The sequence below is a fragment of the Oncorhynchus mykiss genome, chromosome 8, assembly GCF_013265735.2.
Source record: "Oncorhynchus mykiss isolate Arlee chromosome 8, USDA_OmykA_1.1, whole genome shotgun sequence".
NCBI classification, from domain to species: domain Eukaryota; kingdom Metazoa; phylum Chordata; class Actinopteri; order Salmoniformes; family Salmonidae; genus Oncorhynchus; species Oncorhynchus mykiss.
In genome coordinates, this window is record NC_048572.1 from 78,284,831 (window position 1) to 78,299,165 (window position 14,335).

Genomic DNA, 14,335 nt, shown 5'->3' on the forward strand with positions numbered 1-14,335 from the left:
GATAATAATCTATCCATCATTTTTACTCCTTGACTGTTTAGCTTTCAATTCTGTGATTATTAGTGAGCTGGACAGTCAAGGAACTGTATATATGTAGGCCCATTAGCATTTCTACAGTTTCAATTTGGTTTAAGTGATTTTAAGGTATGAGTTAATGCCCCCTCAAAGTATAAATATGTACATATTTTTTATTCAAACCACCCACGGGCTGTGTGTTTGACACCCCTGTTTTAGACACGAATCTAAAGTCAGATTTGCAGTTTTCCCCTCTTGGGAAACTGGTCCTATATCTGTGCCTGAGGGGTAATTCTACCCTAAGCGCCTCTGACGATGCCTATGAATTTCTATACTGCCCCCTAGTGGTGGCATGAGTGTTATGCTTCCCGAAGAGCACAATAAGAGTCCCGTGTTCCGTTGTGACAACACATACCATTTATTGACAATTATGACTTACAAAGACAAAGCTTAGACGGTTTTGCCGTGGGACAAACCATTCCTAGTTTTTAAACGTTATTTAGAAGAAATACACAAAATTAACCAAAGAAAGCAGCGAAAGGCCCTTAACCCCCCCAGGATACAGAAATGCACTTATTTCAATGGCATATCCATACCCTGCTGTATGTGTGTGTGTATGTATATACAGTGGGGCAAAAAAGTATTTAGTCAGCCACCAATTGTGCAAGTTCTCCCACTTAAAAAGATGAGAGGCCTGTAATTTTCATCATAGGTACACTTCAACTATGACAGACAAAATGAGAGAAAAAAGAATACAGAAAATCACATTGTAGGATTTTTTATTAATTTATTTGCAAATTATGGTGGAAAATAAGTATTTGGTCAATAACAAATGTTTATCTCAATACTTTGTTATATACCCTTTCTTGGCAACGACAGAGGTCAAACGTTTTCTGTAAGTCTTCACAAGGTTTTCACACACTGCATCACTGCTCTAGAGGAGATCTGCATGGAGGAATGGGCCAAAATACCAGCAACAGTGTGTGAAAACCTTGTGAAGACTAACAGAAAACGCTTGACCTCTGTCATTGCCAACAAAGGGTATATAACAAAGTATTGAGATAAACTTTTGTTATTGACCAAATACGTATTTTCCACCATAATTTGCAAATAAATTCATTAAACATCCTACAATGTGATTTTCTGGATTTTTTTCTCTCATTTTGTCTGTCATAGTTGAAGTGTACCTATGATGAAAATTACAGGCCTCTCTCATCTTTTTAAGTGGGAGAACTTGCACAATTGGTGGCTGACTAAATACTTTTTTGCCCCACTGTATTCAAGGCACAGTGCCTTGCAAAAGTATTCGGCTCCCTTGAACTTTGCGACCTTTTGCCACATTTCAGGCTTCAAACATAAAGATATAAAACTGTATTTTTTTGTGAAGAATCAACAACAAGTGGGACACAATCATGAAGTGGAACGACATTTATTGGATATTTCAAACTTTTTCAACAAATCAAAAACTGAAAAATTGGACGTGCAAAATTATTCAGCCCCTTTACTTTCAGTGCAGCAAACTCTCTCCAGAAGTTCAGTGAGGATCTCTGAATGATCCAATGTTGACCTAAATGACTAATGATGATAAATACAATCCACCTGTGTGTAATCAAGTCTCCATATAAATGCACCTGCACTGTGATAGTCTCAGAGGTCCGTTAAAAGCGCAGAGAGCATCATGAAGAACAAGGAACACACCAGGCAGGTCCGAGATACTGTTGTGAAGAAGTTTAAAGCCGGATTTGGATACAAAAAGATTTCCCAAGCTTTAAACATCCCAAGGAGCACTGTGCAAGCGATAATATTGAAATGGAAGGAGTATCAGACCACTGCAAATCTACCAAGACCTGGCCGTCCCTCTAAACTTTCAGCTCATACAAGGAGAAGACTGATCAGAGATGCAGCCAAGAGGCCCATGATCACTCTGGATGAACTGCAGAGATCTACAGCTGAGGTGGGAAACTCTGTCCATAGGACAACAATCAGTCGTATATTGCACAAATCTGGCCTTTATGGAAGAGTGGCAAAAAAAGCCATTTCTTAAAGATATCCATAAAAAGTGTCGTTTAAAGTTTGCCACAAGCCACCTGGGAGACACACCAAACATGTGGAAGAAGGTGCTCTGGTCAGATGAAACCAAAATGGAACTTTTTGGCAACAATGCAAAACGTTATGTTTGGCGTAAAAGCAACACAGCTGAACACACCATCCCCACTGTCAAACGTGGTGGTGGCAGCATCATGGTTTGGGCCTGCTTTTCTTCAGCAGGGACAGGGAAGATGGTTAAAATTGATGGGAAGATGGATGGAGCCAAATACAGGACCATTCTGGAAGAAAACCTGATGGAGTCTGCAAAAGACCTGAGACTGGGACGGAGATTTGTCTTCCAACAAGCTAATGATCCAAAACATAAAGCAAAATCTACAATGGAATGGTTCAAAAATAAACATATCCAGGCGTTAGAATGGCCAAGTCAAAGTCCAGACCTGAATCCAATCGAGAATCTGTGGAAAGAACTGAAAACTGCTGTTCACAAATGCTCTCCATCCAACCTCACTGAGCTCGAGCTGTTTTGCAAGGAGGAATGGGAAAAAATGTTCAGTCTCTCGATGTGCAAAACTGATAGACATACCCCAAGCGACTTGCAGCTGTAATCGCAGCAAAAGGTGGCGCTACAAAGTATTAACTTAAGGGGGCTGAATAATTTTGCACGCCCAATTTTTCAGTTTTTGAATTGTTAAAAAATATTGAAATATCCAATAAATGTCGTTCCACTTCATGATTGTGTCCCACTTGTTGTTGATTCTTCACAAAAAAATACAGTTTTATATCTTTATGTTTGAAGCCTGAAATGTGGCAAAAAGTCGCAAAGTTCAAGGGGGCCGAATACTTTCGCAAGGCACTGTACATCAACTCCTAATCATGATTGTTATAATACCAATTGCCTGGCAAAATGACCAATGTCACACCGTAGCTGTGGGCAATGATGTTGAGGTTACTGTAGCTGTGGGCAATGATGTTGAGGTTACTGTTCCTGCAGTGACTGACGTTGAGGTTACTGTTCCCACCGAGTGAATCGCAATTGAAAAGCTAAATAAATAAGAAACACCAAAGAATATCTTCTTGAAACAGATGAAATGTAGATGTTGTTCATACTCAGGAAACTGAAATAGGTCTTGCTCAACTTTCTGGATTTCCTGACTTGGGGGGGGGGGCATATTTCTGCATAACCTCTCTGCTCAAAAGGCTTCCAATGTTAAAGCAACCCAAAACAAGAAAAGGAGTTTAGGGGAAGTTGCAGCAGGTAGATAGACATGTCAAAACCCAAACATTTGGTGCCAACATGGTGACCTGTGAAGACTTAACTCACACAGAGCTCGGCTAGGAAGCATGTGTACATTAAGCTTCTGACCAGAGCAATCTTTCACTTTATAAATTGTCTGCTCTTCCTGGAGAATGAAGCTCCTCGATGACATCCCGTTGATACTGTAGATTACAACATCCAGACAACAAGGGGATGCAGGCTTATGTTACAGTATGATAGCTGAATCTGACAATGAGGGGTTGGCCCAACCCAACCAGTGAAGCAATCCTGATTACAGTTGTAACTGAGGGTTTGTTTCTGACATGGTTAGTAGTGCTGAGCGATTAGTGCTTTGAGGTCGGTTCAGTTATTCATTTTGATATTTGAAAAAATTGAATGCACGCTGAAATAAGGATTCACAATGATTTTAGAGGGTTTTTTAATAGAAATTCCAAAGCCTAAAATAGTGAACATTCAATTGCCAAAACCTTGAAAATATTCCATTGTCTGTCAGGTCCACATTGGGTAGACATCAATAGAAAGGGTAAATTCCAATAAAATAAAACATTTTAGTTGTGTATATTACTTAGTTTTTATCTGATTACTTGACTTTAAGGAATGAAAAATAACAGTAATCATCTCTGCTCTGGCAGTAGCAGTCCGCCAGGTCATCTAATGTTATCTATGTGCTCCCTATACTCTACTGGTTTTAGTCATCCTATTTAGCCTGCCTATGTTGCCTATACTGGAGAGCTGTCTGCTGAAAACATTTGACTAGTTCTTCAAAGTAGATAACTAACAGCGTCTGTCCCTCTCGTCATTGTGTTGTGTACATTCCTCTCTCATGATGCAGCCAGTGTGTACATAACGTAGCAGGCGTGAAAGTGTATCTGTACAGAGATCTGTATTTAATGTTGAGATGCTCATGTCACCGTCCGAATAACAGGAATCATCCCGAAGGCGTGAAGGCAGGCGACAAGCTTAGGTCCAAAATAAGCCCAAAGAAACGCATTGGGCTTATTTTGGACATATTTTGGCGAGTGACGCCTCTCGCTTCGCCACTTCCTCCCCGATAACTCCTTTCAGCCCAGCATCCCACATACTGTAGTTCTTGACTTGATTTCTCATGAGAAACAGTGATTTGGGCTCACAAAAAAAAAAAAAAAAAGAGCGTCAATTAGTTGTTTAATAACAAAAATTTTTTTTTATGAAATGTTTGTTAATCGCTCAGCACTAATGGTTCGAGAAGAGTGACTGAATGGAGGCTTTAGGGCCAGTTCATACTTGGATAACCTGAAGGAGGAGAGGTGGCTGACAAGAAAAGTGAGTGAGAGAGAGATAGATATATCTATCTATCTATGCTGCATGTCTATGTGTGCCCATTAGTCTGTATGTGTTCAGGCCGCTGCATGTCTATGTGTGCCCATTAGTCTGTATGTGTTCAGGCCGCTGCATGTCTATGTGTGCCCATTAGTCTGTATGTGTTCAGGCCGCTGCATGTCTATGTGTGCCCATTAGTCTGTATGTGTTCAGGCCGCTGCATGTCTATGTGTGCCCATTAGTCTGTATGTGTTCAGGCCGCTGCATGTCTGTTTGAGTGTGTGCTTAGTCTGCAGTGCGTGTGGGAGTGCTGGGCTGGTTCAGCCCCATGGTTTTACAGAGCCAGCCAGCGAAGTCCATCTCCTCTACCTCCGAGCGCTTGATAAAAGTGTGGTTCTGAAACAAACACAAGAGACACATGGCTCAGTACAAAGATACATCTGTGATTCAGCTAATCATGTACTGTGACATATCGATCATGTCTATCTCTTTAGTTATTATAACCATTAGCTAAGCAGCCAACAGCAAGGGACTGGAATCCAATATGGCTCGCTTTTCTGTCAGTCCCTCCCAGTGCTCTTCAGTCCAAAGGCCAACACTCACCATCAGCATCTTCAGGTCCGCCCGGTCTGCTGGGTTCTTGATGAGACTGAGGAAGCACAAGAAAGTCCCAGTAATTTCATTTAAAAAAAAAAATCTAAGATAGTGAGATCTTCTTGAACTGCAAGGTTGGTTAAGGGCTTGTTAATAAGCATTTCACGGTAAAGTCTACACTTGTTGTATTCAGCGCATGTGGCAAATAAAGTTGGATTTGATCTAATTATTAAACCAAGGCATTGTATTCATAAATCATTCATACTGAAGGGAACTCACCATCTGGTCACAAAGTCCTGGAAATCAGATGTGAATACTCCATGAGGCAGCTTGGGGGGAGGCTGTAACAAAAATCATGATCATGATCAATAACGAGCCCATCTATACACCATGCCATGGATATAACAGTAGTTTGGTCATGTTCTATTCTAGCTTCCGTTCCATGACAATCATTTGCATTCTTCTATCCATCTATGGCCATGGGGGGGATCCTCAGCAGTGTTCACCTCGTTGACGATGTAGTCCAGCAGCTCAAAGATGGCCATCGCAGGACCGTGGCCTGATTAACAGTAAAACATTATTGAGATCATCAGTACAAATATGTAAATGATCTCCATCTGCAAAAGAGGCTGTGTGTGTGTGTGTGTGTGTGTGTGTGTGTGTGTGTTCTGACCGCTGGCAGGTCTGCCCCCGGGAGGTCTGGGTCGGGGAGAGGTGCTGCTGTGCATTTCTCCCTCGGTCCCGTCCATGATGGGTCGGCCAAAGATGGCCTCCAGCTCCTTGGCGTCAGGAGGGGGGATGGGATACCGGCCGATAGACAGCTCCACCAGAGACAGCCCCATGCTCCACACATCAGACTGGACAGAGTAGTGGGTGCCCTGCAATCTCTCCGGCTGTTGGTTAGAGACACAGAGATAGATGGCTTACACACACACACACACAAACACACTCTCTCACACAAACAAACAGAATCAGGGGTACGCACCGACATGTAGGAACGTGTTCCCACGAAGGAGTTGGCCATGGAGTCTATCAGCTGGCCGCTCACGCCGAAGTCACAGAGCTTGATCTCCCCACGAGAGTTGACCAGGATATTAGAGGGCTTTACGTCTGGGGGACAGGAGGGTACATTAGACTCGGCAGGCATATTGCTAAAAACACACAGGCACAGAAGAAATGCATCTACCTATACACTGTACGTAAATTCAAATGCATAGCATCAATGTGTACCTCTGTGCATGATCTGGTGTTTCTCTCGTAGATACGCTAACCCTCTTAGAACCTGTGAAGATGATGTGAAAATGTTGCCGTTTTTGCCCAGTTTCAAGAGCACACTTGGAATTGTCAAACACTATATCTATCCTTTGGGAAACAATAGACATACATTACTATCTTCATATGTAGCTAGCTATGGTGTGTTGTAGGGTTGTGCCGACATGGCTGTATTCGTAGTTGCCAGTTGGATCGGATGATACTCATGATCGAAAAGTGTTTTAATTTGCTTAAATAGATGTTGGCAAAATACCTCCCTGCACATTCTCACTGCAAAAAAAAGCTGCAGTTTAGGAGCAGCGCACAGAGGGGTGTGTCTGTTTCCTCAATTTGCAGCGGGCAGCCTAGTTAGCTGTCATTCAGTCAGAATGAGGATCAGCATTTCATATTCTCACCTACCCTCACTCCGCTTGTTAGATATTACGCACATTGATAAACAACGTCCTCACCATGTGATTTATCATAGTAACAGGCAGCAACAATAGAAATGATCGGACTGAAAACATGCGAGGAAAACTGATCGGGTGAAATTATGAAGCGAGTGGATGGATAAATACACTATCCAATCAGAGCAGCAAGTTCAAAGTAAAGTCCACCCTTCTCTTTACATACATGCAAACTAGCCAGTTGAATTACTTAGACCATGTAGAACCTTGCACAACTGAATGACATGAGAAAGATGCTGTCACCTGAAAATTAACACCCATCACAGATAATTACAAAAAAATACTCTGATCATAATGGCATCAAAAATATTGCCCATATCCGTTACGATACTCGTTTTGTCCAACTACTTGGCACACCTCTAGTTAAATAAAAACACCCCTAGTTTTATGATACTCACAGCGATGCTGACTTTCCCCAGGATCTCCTCAGGGATCCTCCTGGCCTCCTTCAGCACCTGGTCCAGAGAGCCCCCATCCTGCAGGGAGAGAGGAGAGCCACTCAATCACAACCACCTGACATAAACACTTCACAGTATGACACGGTCTGAGTCTACCTGCATTACAACTTTACTATCTCAACCCTACTCCCCAAAATGATTGAACTTGCTCTTGAAAGACACCCTCTCTCACCCCCACCCTCTCTCACCCCCACCCTTTACCATGTGTTCCATGCAGATGCTGATCTCTCCATCGCTGTAGAAGGACCCGTAGAAACTAACGATGTAGGGAGAATTACACTCATGTAGCAACTGAGGGAGACCGAGAGAGGTGGGTTTAAACACATAAGGAATACTCTTGTTTAAGGATTGATTTGGTTTAAACATGATATTGATAATGCTAAATTAAATAACAAAAGCAGGACCTGTAGCTCTCTGATGATCTGGTTCCTGATGGCTGGCTTGATCTCCAGATGGATCAGCTGAGGGAGGATGAATGCAATACATACACACCAAAAATCAATATGTCTTTGTCTCATCACTAATGGCCATAAGTACGCTGGTTTTACTGGTTCAAAATGGCCACCTTAATTGTTTTACTACCATTACAGTAATATGTGCCTAGTCTTTTCTTGTGAACAATTGTTATTACTGGATCACATCATAGGCAATACAATCAATTTTTAAAAAATTTACAATTGATCTTTTTACCCCCCATGGGGCAAATTAGGGTTAAAAGCCTTGCTCAAAAGGCACATCAACAGATTTGTTTTTACCTTGTGTCTAGTCTGAAATCAACCCCTAACTGCATCCCATCTGAAATGATCAGACAAGTTTGATCAATATGGTGACATATAAACCATTAAACCAAGTACCCTCAGGCAAATATCCCATCAATCAGCTCACACCCACCTGATCCTTCCTGATCTAAGAAAAGGGTCTGGGGGTTGCTTTCAGACTGGCAACAGATTTCACACCACTTACCTTTCTGGCCATGACGAGGCCTGAGGGTTTGTGGCACACCTTGTTGACCACGCCTCCGTTGCCGACACCCAACTCACAAATGCGGTGGAAGTCATCGTCTTTCAGTTCGCCCACCTTGGCCTTCTGGGTAAGGAAATTCTCCAGGCGCTTCTTCTGCTGCTCATCCAGATCCAACTCCTCCAACTTCTTCTGTAGGGCTTCCAAGTTAGCACTGAGAGTGAAGGAGTAGGGAGAATTGGAGGTGAATTCTCATATGGAAGTAGAGGTTGACTTGAATTTGAGTTTAACAGTAGCCAGCTGGCTAAGGAGTTACACTTACTCAGAGGCAGCTGCGATGGTTGTGGAGGTGGACAATCCTCCCTCACCAGCAGTGGGAGTGATGTTAAGGCGCACTGGTCTTTTTTTGGGGGCCATTTTTCGTTTTAGAGAATAACTTGCTAGATACCAGCGTTGAGTCTCTTGACCTCAACTTGCTGTGTCGCCAGAAGAGTGACTGAATGTTGTTGGCAGATCCAAAATGCCCCAGGCCTGCCTAGCCAATTAGCTCTCAAACTAGCCTGTGTATCTATCGAATCAACAGGGGTGACAATGAGGTGTCTGGTTAACTAGGTATTTTAGACCAGACTAGCTAACTAACGGTAGATGGCTGGATATGTTAGCTATGACTAGTTAGCTATAGTCAGTCACAAGAGGCAATAGCTAACGTTAGCAATAAACTGACTAGCAAGCTAACATTATGGAAACAAATAATTAGCTAGCTAGTAAGACACGTATGTTAAATTAATCACTTTACCTTCAAGTTGGGGTAAAGAATGAATCAACACAGCTAACTGTAGATAGCTAGTTACAAGCAAAGGTTGGACCACAGCCATCACCACATTCCATACCAATAATGACGTTAATGCTTTAGCTAGGTATCCGTGCTAGCCATTCAAGCTAACAATCCCACTGTCCTTGCTTGTTGCTCCACTATCGTCTAGGCCTGGCAGAAACTTCAAAAGGAGCGGACCGTTGGGGCCAACAAGTTATTCGTGTCCTGAGATGTGAACCATAGACTGCACATAAGAGTGGGGGTAGCGGCTAAGTTTGGCCCTCTTCGCGGTACTATCAGATGCTATTTGGTCCAGGAAGACAAAAAAAAGTCTCGCGAGAACTTGTCTTTGCCGACGTTATGGCACACCTTTACACCTGGTGGTATGCAAAGATTTATATAGAAAACTGATAGGGGGCGCTGTGCTGAAGCCACCGTGCCTTCATCTTGGCACTCCCCCACCGTTGTAAAAAATATTTTGTATTAATGTCTACATTCGTTTTTGCCACATTTATTCGATTAGACATCTTAATGCATACGTTTAAATTATTCGAGATAAACATACAAATACACACAAAAAAATATATAAAGCATATTTCCTTAAAGTATAATTTTGAGATTACTAATGTTACTGTCCCCACTACAACAACAAAAATACTTAAATGCATATAATTTTGTCCTTGAAACATTTCATTGAAATACTGTAGAATAACATTAATTCCTATGATTTGATGAGTTTTAGTCACTTGAACAGGGACGCAGATGTAGTTGAACGGTACAGTGAAATTCTTAAGCTCTGAGCTCTAACAGTGTAGGTCAAAAAGGGAAGTGAATGAAACAACAACAATAATAATAATAATAATATATACATATTTACAACTGTAACAATTATAAATGTCCATTGGAGGGTGAGTGCAGGGTAAATGTCCGTTGAGGGAGCAGTGAGGACCCTTCAGGGACAAGCCACATTTCTATGGTTAAACTCATTTATTCAGCCTCCTGAGGTTGAAGAGTTGCTGTTCTGCCTTCTTCACCACAATGTCCGTGTGTTTTGACCATTTCAGCTCCTTTGAATACCAAGGAACTTTATATTTTTTACCATCTCCACGGCGGCCCCGTTGACGAGGATGGGGCCCAGCCTGGTCCCCCCTGAAGTCCACAATCGGCTCCTTTGTTTTGCTGACTTTGAGGGAGAGGTTGTTTACCTGGCACCATGCCATCAGAGTGCCTACCTCCTCTCTGTAGGCCATCTTGTTGTTGTTGGTACTTGATAATGGAGTTGGAACTGTGTGAGGCAACGCAGTCGTGGGTATACAGGGAGTACAGGAGGGGACTGAAGAAGTATCCTTGTGGGGCCCCGTGTTGAGAATCAGTGTTGGGAAGGTAATGTTAACAACTTTCACCAACTGGGGATGGCCCGTCAGGAAGTCCAGGACCCAGTTGCATATGGAGGAGTTCAGTTCCAGGGCTGTGAGCTTAGAGGGCACCATGGTATCAAAGGCTAAGCTGTAGTCAATTAACAGTATCCTCACATATGCATTCCTTTTGTCCAGGTTGGTAAGGGGAATGTGCAGTGCAATTGCGTCGTCTGTGGATCTGTCGAGGGGTAGGCGAAATGGAGAGGGTTGAGTGTCCCGAGGAGGGGATGTTATCGATCTTGGACTAGCCTCTTGAAGCACTTTATGATGAGTGCAAAGGGTCAGTAGTCATTGAGCTCAGTTACTTTCCCCTTCTTGGGCACAGGGATGATAGTGGACATCTTGAAGCAGATGGAACTAATGGCCTGAGGTAGAGAGAGATTGCACATTTCTGAAAACACAACAGATAGCTGGTTTGCACATGCTCTGAGGGCGTGGTTGGGGATGCTGTTGGGGCCTGCAGCCTTGCAAGAGTTAACATGCTTGCATGACTTGCACACATCCTCAGTGGAGAATGTTAGTCCTTAGCCCTTGTTGTCCTCGGGGGCTCTCCTCGTCAGAGTCATTATGCTCAAACCGTGAGAAAAAGGTGTTTCGCTCGTCCGGTAGGGAGACGTTGGTGTCCATGACATGACTGGCTTTCTTTTTGTAATCAGTGGTTGTTAGAAGCACCTGCCACTTAAGCCTTGTGTCTGACCTGCTGAATTGCTCCTCCACTTTGTCCTGCCATCTTGATCGATCTTTGTAGGCCATATTTGTACTGTTTAACCAGGACTGCTCCTACTGGGGAGTGCCAATATGTCCGACCAGTGACTTCAAAGCCTCTCAATCACCAATACATAGCATCAGTCATCCAGGGTTTAAATACATCTTTGGTGGCATCATAGTCCTAAGGATGTAAACGTTTGCTATATAAACTGCTTTTAAAGGCAAATATTAGGATGGAGTTTCACCAGGGAACTCTCCCATGAAATCTAAATGAGATCTTTTCCATCAAGACCAAGGGCTGGTGGAAAAGGTGGGGGAGGCAGAAGAGTAATTTAGTCAGTCACACAAGCAGGCTTTTATTTACCTCTCGTGGCAGTGTACAGTTTAGGTAACAGTAGAAAATGGGCCTTAGTTTAAAAAGATACAAATGTGCATATTAATGAAGGCTAAAGCAAACAAATGATTAGAATACTTATCATATTGAATGAAAACATGCACATTTTTTCTGCAGTTATGTATCACACTTAAATAGCATAAAATTGCAGAGACAAGCTAGTAGGAGGTGCTACCAGAGTAGGGTCACCCTACTGATAGGCTGACAACTTAGTGATTTACTTGGGCATTCTTTGCAGAACCGTAAATCAACAGACTGCATCCAACCTGTTCTGTCCTGTACCATTTGTTCAAGGTGTTGCCATGACAGTCATACTTCATTTCTTGCCTGGACAAGTATAACCTTTTTACCCGTTTCACTCTCCTGGCTTACTGTGTGGAATTAGAGTGCATTCTGATAAGAATCCCAACAGCCCCATATAATAGACTACATTCTAAGTATATGAATGTTTCGGCCCCACGGTTTGACCACTGTAGGATTTGATTCTTATAAAATGTACAGTGCCCTTCGGAAAGTATTCAGAACAGTTGACTTTTTCCACATTTTGTTACGTTACAGCCTTATTCTAAAATGGATTAAATAAAAAGAAGGAAGCCTGTCACAATCCCTACTGTGAAGCATGGTGGTGGCAGCATCATGCTGTGGGGAGGTTTTTCAGCAGCAGGGACGGGGAGACTAGTCTGGATCCAGGCAAAATGAACGTAGCAAAGTACAGAGGACCTTGATGAAAACCTGCTCCAGAGCACTCAGGACCTCAGACTGGGTTGAAGGTTCACCTTCTAACAGGACAACGACCCTAAGTACACAGCCAAGACAATGCTAAACAATGTTACATTTCGTGTCTCATAGCAAAGGGTCTCATTACTTATGTAAATAAGGTATCTGTTTTTTAATTTGTAATACATTAGCAAACATTTCTAAAACCCTGTTTTTGCTTTGTCATTATGGGGTATTGTGTGTAGATTGTTGAGGATTTTTATTTATTTAATACATTTTAGAATAAGGCTGTAACGTAACAAAATGTGGAAAAAGTTAAGGGGTCTGAATAATTTCCGAAGGCACTGTATACAGACAGACACACAGACAATCATCAAAACCCACAACTCTGGGTTGTTTGTATTCATTAGGCACCAAGCAGAAGAAAACTGATTAAAAGAGGGAGTTCCAAAACTTTTTCCGTTGGTTGTTCTAATGAATACAACCCTGAAAGCACTGTGTTTAAATTAAATGATTCCACACACACACACTAAGGTCGTCCATTACATTTTTTAGCTTTAATTGCAGGTCCTTCAGGAAGTCACTGGCCTCCACATTCAGCTGGGGACAGGAAGTGTCCTTAATACATCCATTTACATAGCAGGAATTTGTGTATTTGGTGAAGACTACGTAAAATAACAAATAACTAAACAGATGCAGTTTACAGGCTGCAAATATTGTGCAACGCCATATGTTAGGGGAACCTAACCTGAAGTTAGTTTCTCCTGACCAGGAAAAAGTTTGTGACCTTATAGCCTTTAGCTATTATTATTATTATAATATGACTTCTTGCCACAAGATTCACCACCACAAAGCTTTCAGGATCAGAGAAGACTGTTTGGGGTATATTAACTTCCTGTGTTTGATACTCGGACTTCTTTACCCCTCTCCTGTGTAGCCTATTTAATAACACAATAATTGTTGGCACAAATACTATTCACACAACATTTATTGGCAGACAATGTACTCTTATGTAGCCCATAGTTTATAAGTGGAACATTCAGAGGTTGGGTAGGAATATGATGAATGTAAATGGGATGTATGCCAGTACCCTGGCCTTGTGCCACATACAACACTTCTCTCACCCAATACTAGTGATGAAATGCAATTGGATGTCAGGCCCAAGCCCCTCAGACAGTTAAGCACACAGTACGTGGGCCTGCTGACTGAGGTAGACTGGATTAGTGCAATGATTGTCTGAACAGCCATTGTACTGAAAAACACTGGCTTCCTCCCAAACCTGCAGGACACACAGATAATAAACACAAGCATAGAAATAGAATCAGAAGACGTTCATCGACTTGAATAGGGATTCCCATTCTAGTGAATATTTCTGAACAAAACAACATTTCTGTGTTTAGGCTTTGGGAATCTACTCTAACTTTTAGTGGTGGGCATCAATATTGATAATTTGATATCGATAGGAGCAGGGCATATCGTGATATCAGATTATCCTTCCTATTAACCTACATATAAAAAAGCCTAGATGACTGTTCCTGCTTGCAATAAACCTCTCACAGACCTCACAGCAACCCGTCTTTGCAGAGAGACTATCCACACAGAGTTAAGAGAAGGCATAATCTGATCCAAACGTGAATGGATTTACCTGTCAGAGAGCTGGCTACTAATGAACGATCCGACCAGAACTCCTAGGAAGAAGATCAAGGTGGAGAACGGAACCTTTCATGCATTATCACACACCCACTCCCACTGTGGTGAAGGGACAATTTGGATCAATTAAACCTGGGATTAGGCTATAAACCTCTAGCTGTGCCTTTAGAACCCAGACCTCTATGCCTGGATAACAAAAAAGTTACAGGATATTTACCTCTAGTTTACGTGTATTTCTCATTGCTGAAGTACCATCCGTCGAGAC

At 42.3% G+C, this 14,335-nt stretch overlaps 1 protein-coding gene across 3 annotated transcripts; it reads right to left on the reverse strand.

Annotated features, from left to right (window-relative positions):
- Positions 1-3,741: 3,741 nt before the first annotated feature.
- On the reverse strand, positions 3,742-9,559 carry map2k2b (mitogen-activated protein kinase kinase 2b). 3 transcript variants are annotated; one of them, XM_036986355.1, is made up of 13 exons: positions 8,692-9,559; positions 8,373-8,583; positions 7,814-7,870; positions 7,611-7,700; positions 7,350-7,427; positions 6,464-6,515; positions 6,219-6,343; positions 5,907-6,126; positions 5,740-5,792; positions 5,513-5,574; positions 5,243-5,288; positions 4,907-5,035; positions 3,742-4,730 (listed from the first exon to the last, which is right to left on the reverse strand). In XM_036986355.1, exons 1-12 carry the CDS (start codon positions 8,784-8,786, stop codon positions 4,925-4,927), a joined length of 1,200 nt encoding a protein of 399 aa, XP_036842250.1. In that variant the 5' UTR covers positions 8,787-9,559; the 3' UTR covers positions 3,742-4,730; positions 4,907-4,924. The 3 variants fall into 3 exon arrangements, with proteins under 3 accessions (XP_036842250.1, XP_036842249.1, XP_036842248.1); XM_036986354.1 differs by having other exon boundaries at positions 3,742-4,862; XM_036986353.1 differs by having other exon boundaries at positions 3,742-5,035.
- Positions 9,560-14,335: the final 4,776 nt, after the last annotated feature.